General features: G+C 38.2%; 1 protein-coding gene across 1 annotated transcript; it reads right to left on the bottom strand.

Annotated features, from left to right (window-relative positions):
* Nucleotides 1-550: 550 nt before the first annotated feature.
* On the bottom strand, nucleotides 551-8,799 carry opn6a (opsin 6, group member a). Its single transcript, XM_053513747.1, has 6 exons — nucleotides 8,623-8,799; nucleotides 5,878-6,083; nucleotides 4,044-4,143; nucleotides 2,606-2,710; nucleotides 1,370-1,593; nucleotides 551-1,131 (listed from the first exon to the last, which is right to left on the bottom strand). Exons 1-6 carry the CDS (start codon nucleotides 8,750-8,752, stop codon nucleotides 649-651), a joined length of 1,248 nt encoding a protein of 415 aa, XP_053369722.1. The 5' UTR covers nucleotides 8,753-8,799; the 3' UTR covers nucleotides 551-648.
* Nucleotides 8,800-9,468: the final 669 nt, after the last annotated feature.

Genomic DNA, 9,468 nt, shown 5'->3' on the forward strand with positions numbered 1-9,468 from the left:
ACCTACACCTTCATAGCTGTTAAATATTTAAGCAATGACTCTATTAGGGCAACAAAAACACAAGTTACATGTTTCCAGTATTTTTTGTCACTTAGTAAATGCAGGGGATTACTCACTTATAGTCTATACTGCTTTATCCTGTATACAGGGGTGTGGGGGGCCTGGAGCCTATACCAGGAGACTTGGAGCACGAGGTGGGTACACCCTGGATGCCACTGCGGGGCACACACACACACGCTCATTCACACACTATGGGCAAATTGGAAACACTAATTAGCCTAATTTGCATGTCTTTGGTCAACAGACCAAACACGGGGAGAATGTGCAAACTCCATGCACACAGACCTGAGGGGAGGAATCGAATCTGGACCCTGGAGGTGCAAGGCGACGATGAAAACAGGCTCCTTTCCCTTAAATTATGCAAAAAAAAAAAATTATCTTTAAGTTATAAATTAAAGTATTTGTGATCTTTATTAGGATAAGCATTGTGGTATTTTTTGTTATCATTTTTATTATTATTTTCATATTTCTTCATCTACATACAGTACATATACAAAAACAGGTTTTCAGTTCTACTGATCAAGTTTTTCTCATGTTTTACAATTAAATATGCAAATACATAAAAGTTACAGGTTGATTCACTGCATTTTACAGTCTGTCACACTCATACTCAAGGGATTCAGACGTTTGCGGCATCTGAATGAAATGCACCTGCTTGTTGAGTGGAGGAGGTCTGTGCACACCAATGTCAGGGCTGAGGACAGTGTTAACAGGCTCTCCTCCTGCCTGAGGCTTCTTCTTGGCTTTTAGGTAAGCAGGAATACACACATCCTGTCCTTCAGCTCTACACCTGTAATTCTCATCTCCTTTGGCCTTCATGTGTGTGTAGCGTTTGAGTTTGACTGTGTCATTGTGATGTCGGTTGCACGGCAGCAGCACGATGACATCTTTCCGAAATTTGGAGCTGAGGCCGAAATAGATAAGCGGGTTGTAGAAGCTGGCAGACTTGGCAAAGAGCCGAGTGAAGATGCTGGTCAGACTGGGTACGTGGAAGCCGCATGCTGACCAGATGGACACCACGGCATACGGAGACCAGGCCAGGATGAACGCTGTGCAGACAACTGTTGAAACCTGAAACACAGAAAGAACGAAGACTTTGTTTTAAACGTGTCTATCTCCACCTCCAAGATCATTTAGTACGTTTTGAAAGATGTATGAAATATATCTAGTGATTCATAAATAATAGTGTTAAGAGAATGACTAGTTAACCTTACTTTAAAAAATATATATAAAGATTTTGTTCACATGTGTTTTACCATTTCAGTGAATACCAGGCTTAAATACCCTGGATGAATCAAATCCCACTCACTATAGTGACATCTCTCTCAATCTTTCTCTGACGGTCAGTAAGGTCTCCGTCTGCAGACATGGCGTTTCCTCTCTTCACAGTGTTGATGATGGACACATAGCAGAACAGCATAATTAAGACAGGAACAAAGAAACAGAGGATCAGGATGGTGATGATGTAGGATTTGTGGATGGTGGAGTAATTCGCTTTGGCCCAGTCAATCTCACAGGTACCATACCCTCGATCTGTAGAAGCAGAAAGATCGATGAAGCAAAATCAATTTGTAGACCTTTCACTCACGAACTCATGATATTTTAAGGAAAATCGTATAAAACATTATTAGTCTGGTTTATTTAATATAATTCAATGGGAGAGGTTTGCTGAATAAAGTCTGGCAGGGATTCTGCAAGTACTTCAATCTATAAAATCCTTCTTATTCGTTCACATTCAGTGTATGACTTATGCATAATACAGTATAAGCCCAAGTTCTTTTAAGCTCTCGGTCCTCATTATTTAACCTGATTGTTACCACTTAATACTTCTTACACTGTTATTGGTCTAGCCCACTCCCTTGTTTGTTTGTTTTTTTTTAGATCCCTTTTCATCTTTTACTTTGTATTTCACCTTCTTCTGGTAATCTACCCTCGACTGCTGCTTGCCTTTGATTCTTAATCATCCCTCAACTGTGATGCAAACACTTCCATTTTCCACAAATAAATCAAATAATTGAATTTCTTGGAACCAATGTAATGTTTTGAAACTCAGAATTACAAAGTTAAAATTTAAAAAGAGTGCAGACTAGGAGCAAGAAAAAAAAAAAAAAAAAAAAAGGAAATGCATTAATTACATTTCAGTCTTGGACATTGTATGGATTTTGTGTTCACAGACCCTGCTCATAACATAGACGTATTGAGCTATAACAGTCTACAAAACTCAATGGCTCATTTTTAGTCCTCTGATTATTGGATGTACTGTATTCTTTAGGAGATTTTAAACAAAAATTAATAGATTGTACACAAAGCAGTAAAGGTGCAGGTAGTTCTGATCACTTCTGATCATTGTGTAACTGATTTAAAAACATAACATATCATCGCTACCCTGCAGTGTATGAACAATAAAGTACTGAAACTCTAAATGCTTTTCATTTCCAAATAATCTAGAGGATACTAGCCTAAACTGAATCATTGAGCTTGTTATATGTTTAAGGAAATAATGCATAGTAGGAACACCTGTATGTTATATCAGTATCATACTGACCTGTGTAACTTCCCCATCCCAGCAGCGGAGCAGTGGACCAGAATACAGCTGAAATCCATATAAACAGGATGCTCATGCCTACAGTGGTGTTCTTGATGCAGTGAGCTGTGAAGAGAAAAGACCTCATATACTTTTTTACTCATTCACTCACTCATCGTCTATACCGCTTTCTCCTGTACACAGGGTCATGGAGGGCCTGGAGCCTATCCCAGGAAACGTAGGGCATGAGTACAGTCTTTAATGTGGTCTATAACTTCCAAGGATAGAATCTTGATGTTAAAGTAGTATTGTAAAAACAGTGAACTATAGCAGGGCTGGAGCAGTTTTTTGTATGAATGACATGGAGTCCATGACTTTAGGTGGTGAACTGATTTTCTTTTATTTTCTGCATTTATTTTTTCACTTGCCACTATAAATGTTTAGCTTGTCAGAAGGCTTGTCAGTCTTGTCATAAGCGCTAAAAATTTTATGTTGGCAGTGAAAATAAAACACTTTTATCACATATTAAAAATCCTGTCAGATTAGCTCGTGTTAGCGATGGCTAGGTATTTGCAGTGAAGATAATGAACATTTACAGGTTTAAAATCCTCACAGAAAATCTAACTGGTGAACTGAGATCTATGATGTAATGAGGTAAAAACTAATTCTGACATGACATCTGTTAGTCAGTTGGTTAATGTTGGCATTTATTATGGTGAAGATGATTTAGCTAACACCATATTTTTTTAGCTTGCTAAATATGTTTTCGGCTCGCGTTAACTGTCATGAACATTTCTAAAAATGTGTTTAAATTCACAATTTCCTGTCAGATAACTCAAGGTAGCAAGGTTAGCAGATCTTGTTAATATACAGTATACAGTATGTGTACAGTAGGCAGCATGATGGCTTAGTGGTTAGCACTGTTGCCCTGCACCTCCAGGTCTGGGCTCGATCTCCAACTTTGTGTGGTCTGTGTGCATAGAGTTTGCATGTTTTTCCCGAGTTTGGTGGGTTTTCTCCAGGTACGCCGGTTTCCTCCCACAGTCCAAAGACATGCAGATTTGGCTAATTGGTGTTCCCAAAAATTGTGTGTGAGTTTGTGTGCCCAGCAATGAATTGACACCCAGTCCAGGATGTAGCCCTGGGATAGGCTCCAGGCCCCGTCACCCAGTAGACAGGATAAAGAGGGATATATGATAGTGAGTAAGCGAGTGAGTAAGTATGTATACATATGGATGAACACCTCAAATCCCACTTTTACACAAATAAATGACAAGTGAACAGAGCAACTGGTAATAATTGGCCAATTATCAAAATAAAAAATTAAAACTACTTCAACTTTCTTACAAGCTTTTTTTGTTTTTATGTAACAAGAAATTGTTTATTACATGATTTCCTATGGTTGTCTCTTGGTTTCTTGCGGGCTATAGTGTGTATGTATCATAAACCTCCAGTTTACCTTCACTTGGGTGACAGCCCTTTATGTATCGGGTGACACTGATGGCACTTAATGTGTTTATGCTCCCCAGGCCAAAGAGGAGAGTAAAGAAACCGTCCACCTGAAAGACACCCACCATATATATGAATAAAAATCTTCACTCATTAACTTAAAAATTCATCATTAGAATACTTGATATGCAATTATCATCAGGTAAAAGATTTAATGTAAAACCAAGATTGAAGAAAACCAATTTACTAACAACCATTTGTTCAGTGTAATGAATTGATCTACTGGATCGCAGATGCCCATGCCTGGCCTGTGTCACCATGACTGATGTGAGTGTGGGAATGTGCCACCTTAGACAGTACGGCCAAGCTGCTCTCTGATCTCCTGGCTTTGGGTGGACACTGTAGCATCACCTTGTTGCATTTCCGTTGTGCCATACATTTGCTTTTGCATGGTTTCTAAAGGGTTGTCTATTTAATTCAGCGGTATCTCACACAAGTGTTTAAAAAAGTTGTAACAAATTAAAAAAATAATAAATGTATTTGTTTCTCATATGAGACTGAAAAAAAAAATGATCTCAGAAATTCCATTATACATTGTCCACCATAATAAAAATACAAACACCCTTCATGTTGGCACCCTTCACACATACAAAAGCAAGACCATGGGGATTCATGGGGCTACGTGTATAAATGGCAGAACCCAATGGCAGAGTTCTCAGTAGAACATTACCTTGAGAATCAGTAGTTCAGCCTCTTCAGTCTGCAGAATTAGACCAGATGGGCACACTAATTATTTGTCCTTGGATACCAGGTCCCTGGTTGTCCCTCCTATGACCACTTTTGACGGGTATTAACCTCTACAGACTGGGGACACCCCACATGGCCTGCTCTTTTGGAGCCATCACAATTTGTTCCATGTCAGAGTGGCTCAGATCCTTTCTCTTGCTTCCCCTTGACAGGTTGTTAGGTCCCATTGTAACAAGATCATCAATGTTATTTACTTCATCTGATAATTGTTTTAATGTTATGGCTAATCGGTTAAATATACATAGGTTCTATTTTATCATTGGAGAATATAATCAGAAATTGGGGGTGAGGATCTGCACAGATTTTATCTGATGTTATTTGCCAACCAATATTTAGGTCCCTTATATACAATTAGATGTGTGAATCTGAATCCTTTTAAGACTGTTCATGACAGATTGACAGATTGCACAGCCTTATGATTTTCTTTACCTGTCTAGCACATGCTATTGCAAACAAATCTGTTTCTGCAGATAATTCAGTTAATTGTTATGAAATAATCATTTGGATGAAGTAAAACAAAAAATAGGAAAATTAAGTTATGCTTGAATACATAGGGTGTAATTTTCCCTTATATATAAAAAAAACAGCTGGAGACTTGGAGTTTTTTATGGAAAGTCTCTTACCTAGTGTAAAACCAAATACAAACAGGTATAATAAATCAGCTGTTGACAGTCTGATGAAAAGCTGTTATATCTCTGCTTGTACACAGACATCTAATTATTTTGTAGCTTTCACTAAGTGCGAATGGGTCCATCATCATTCGGCTTTTAACACTATCAGGACGTGACACAGGACGTATTGTGGATGCTAAACCCACATCTTCATCTTCATCCGTGGAGGCGAATGGAAGTCCAGATTTTTCCTCTGACAAATCTAAAGGTGTTAATGGATTTTTAACTAAGCCAGAGATCGCCTCTAACATAAAAAGTACAAGCTTTAGACTTTCCTCCACAATGATGGATTTAATATAATGTTTTTCTTTCCTGCATTTTCACACATGTGCTACACCTTTTACAATACAGTGCACACTCATGTACCTGGCAGGTCCACACTGAGGTGATGAGGTATCCATTATCCTGAAACACGTTGAAGATCTCGAGGATGCCACGGGAGTATCCGAACACTGAGATGCTGGCGTCTGATATGGCCAGGTTGAGGGTGAGGTAATCTGTGGGTTGAAGAGTCACCCTCTGCTTAAACAGGACGAAGATCACAATGCTGTTTCCAAACCATGACAGCCAACCTGGTAAGTACACATGCATACACAGGAATATTTCAAATAAGTAGACCTGGACTTTGGGAATATATTCAGTATGTACACTTTCTAAATCGATGGTCTTTCCTGGATGAGGAATCCTGGACCCTCAGTTTCATCATGGTGCTTGATGGGTTTTGCAAATACACTTGACAATACTGTTCTTGCAAGAACTGCTCCAGAACAGCTGACGTTTGTGTCTGACAATGAAAAATGACTGTTACTGTTGTTATTGTTTTTGCTGTAGTTTTTAATGTTCCTTAATTCCATAAGTCCATATGTTATTTCATAGATTTGAAATCTCCAGTATTGTTCGAGAATGTAGAAAATAAATCAGTAAACAAAAAAAAAAACATTAAATCAGAAGTTGTGTCCAAACTTTTAACATGGCTATGCTATGATGTTGGGAACACACTTCAAATGACACCTGCAGGATTATTCAACAATAGTGAAGTGTTTCTAAGCCCACTAGTCTTAAAATGAATAAGCTGTAATTACACTAAAAGCTTAGTTGGTAAGCAGACCACAGAGCTGAATGACGAATACTTTCTACACATGCTGTTCTGCTCCTCTCAATGTGCATCACTTGCACTGGAGCGTATCCAAGGATACTTGGGGCATGAGGCGGGGTACACCCTGGACAGAGTGCCAATCCTTCGCAGGGCACACACTACAGGCAATTTGAGAATGCCAATTACCCTTATCTGCATGTTTTTAGACTGTGAGAAGAAACCGGAGTACCCGGAGAAATCCCACCCAGCACAGGGATAACATGCACACAGAATCGGGAATCGAACCCGGGCCATGGAGGTGCAAGACGTAAGTGCTAATCACTATATCCACCGTGTCGCCTTCCAACTGATCTCACAGTGTACAAAATCTAAAATTCATTCACAAGATATTATATTGTCAAGATTACTTAATCAATCATTGATCAATTGAATATTGATTAGCCAATCAATACAAAAAATACTGATGTGAAAATGGACACAAAGCTAATACCAGAGCTCTGATATACAGTGCATCCGGAAAGTATTTACAACGCCTCACCTTTCCCACATTTTCCTATGTTAGCCTTATTTCAAAATGGATTAAATTAATAATTTTTCTCAAAATATTACAAACATTACCCTATAATGACAATGTGAAAGAAGTTTTTTGAAAATCTTTGCAAATTTATTAAAAATAAAAAACGAAAAGATCACATGTACATAAGTATTCACAGCCCTGACATGACACTCTAAATTGAGCCCAGATGCATCCTGTTTCCACTGATCATCCTTGAGATGTTTCTCACCACCTGTCTATATAACGTTAACAGTGCATGTCAGAGCACAAACCAAGCCAGAAAATTTCTGCAGCATTGAAGGTCCAGATAAGCACAGTGGCCTTCGTCATCCATAAATGGAAGAAGGAACCACCAAGACTCTTTCTAGAGCGGACCACCTGGCCAAACTTAGCGACTGGGGAGAAGGGCCATAGTCCGGGAGGTGACCAAGAACCCAGTGGTCAGACGAAAAGTGCTCCAGTGTTTTTCTACGGAGAGAGAAGAACCTTCCAAAAGAAAAACCACCTTGTAGCATCATACTCTAAAAGACTTAAGGCTGTAATTGGTGCCAAAGGCTCTTCAACAAAAACTAATTTTCTCTCTTGGTCTGAGAGTCCTTTGTGGTAAACTCCAGGCACCTATCAGGTGCCTTTTACTGATGAGTGGCTTCCGTCTGGCCACTCTACCATGCAGGCCTAATTGGTGAAGTTCTGCTGAGATGGTTGTTTTTTTGTTCTTCTTTCGAGGTATAAAAACATCTCAAGAATGATCAGCGGGATGAGGATGCACCTGAGCTTAATTTTGAGTGTCATGGGTGTAATTTTGAGTGTTTGTTTTTTATTTTTTAAATACATTTGCAAAGATTTCAAACAAACTCCTTTCACGTTATATATACAATATGTATATATAATGTAAAAGTAGTATACAGTATGTGTCATTATGGGGTATTGTTTCGAAATGGAGAAAAAGTGAAGTGCTTTGAATACTTTCCGGATGCACTGTGTGATACGGATTCAATACCAAAATTTAGGACTCAAGAAATCTCTGAAATCTTCAGTGCTCTAAATTATGCGAGACACATGATTTGTTTTTTTTTTTTGCTTTACGTGTAAGAGACATGCAGTGTCATTCAGCATCGATAAGATGCATACATACTTACATACTTACATACTAACATACATACTTACATAGAATCCGATTTTTTCTAACTTAAATATTTTTAAGAACATATCTATGACTTATATATATATACAAGGTCAGCCAAAAAACATTAAACACACCTTTTTTTTACATGAAAAATATACGCCTCTCTAAAAAAATTATAACAATAATAATAATAACAATAATAATAATAAAACTAAATAAAAAAGCATTAAATAGACAAAATGCTTTTAAATGATAAGAATGTACAGTATAATGAAATGGATTGTTAAATGCATCACTCCAGAGGAGGAACCTTCACTGTGATGAATGTGTTACCGAGCAGCAGCAGGTAAACCCCAATGATGGTGTCTCCCTGGTCAGACAGCGGCGGATCTTTACTCAGCAGGCTGAAGTTGTTGTTTCTCCATGGGATGTTCACCGCCTCCAGAGCTCCGATAGAAGACATGACTCAAGCTGCTCTGGCTTCAGAGCTCCAGTTAAAAGCCAGTACGACCCCCTGCTGTCGTTCCCAGTGCGAGAGACTTAAGAGTTTGATAAAAGCCTGCATATAACCCAAGGATCCTAACTAGCACATTTGAACAGTTACACACATGCAGTGGTGTGCAGTTTGGCACTGAGCCCAAGCGTAGTGTCTGACTCTCTCTCTCTCTCTCTCTCTCTCTCTCTTTATCTCTCTCTCTAAATCACAGCTAAAAATACCACTGAGAAGCTCAGGGAATTCGAGTGTCTTCAGTCAGACAGGTGAGTGAACAAGAAACTGTCGCTAAACTCTTTTATATCCTCTGAGGGTAAGAAATACAACACTAATAGAGGTACTACTTTATTATAGTAAATAATCAATGACAGGTTAATATGATGTCCAATTTTCTCCTCATGCCCAAGAACAAGAAAAATAAAGAAATATATTGGACAAAGAAACATGTACTGTATACCACCCTGATCTAATAACATTAATAATAATAATAATAATAATAATAATAATAATTAACTAATAATGTCTTTCCTAATAACAGCATGTCCTGATGTTTTATTCTTCTTATACATAGCAACAATATTTTGGAAAAATTATAAATGACCTATACATTATACATTTATCCCTATCAGTTGTATAATAGCAGCTATATACCGTTTTGTCCTCCTCCAGTCTGAAAAGTATTTGCT

The sequence above is a fragment of the Clarias gariepinus genome, chromosome 15 (assembly GCF_024256425.1).
Source record: "Clarias gariepinus isolate MV-2021 ecotype Netherlands chromosome 15, CGAR_prim_01v2, whole genome shotgun sequence".
NCBI lineage: Eukaryota > Metazoa > Chordata > Actinopteri > Siluriformes > Clariidae > Clarias > Clarias gariepinus.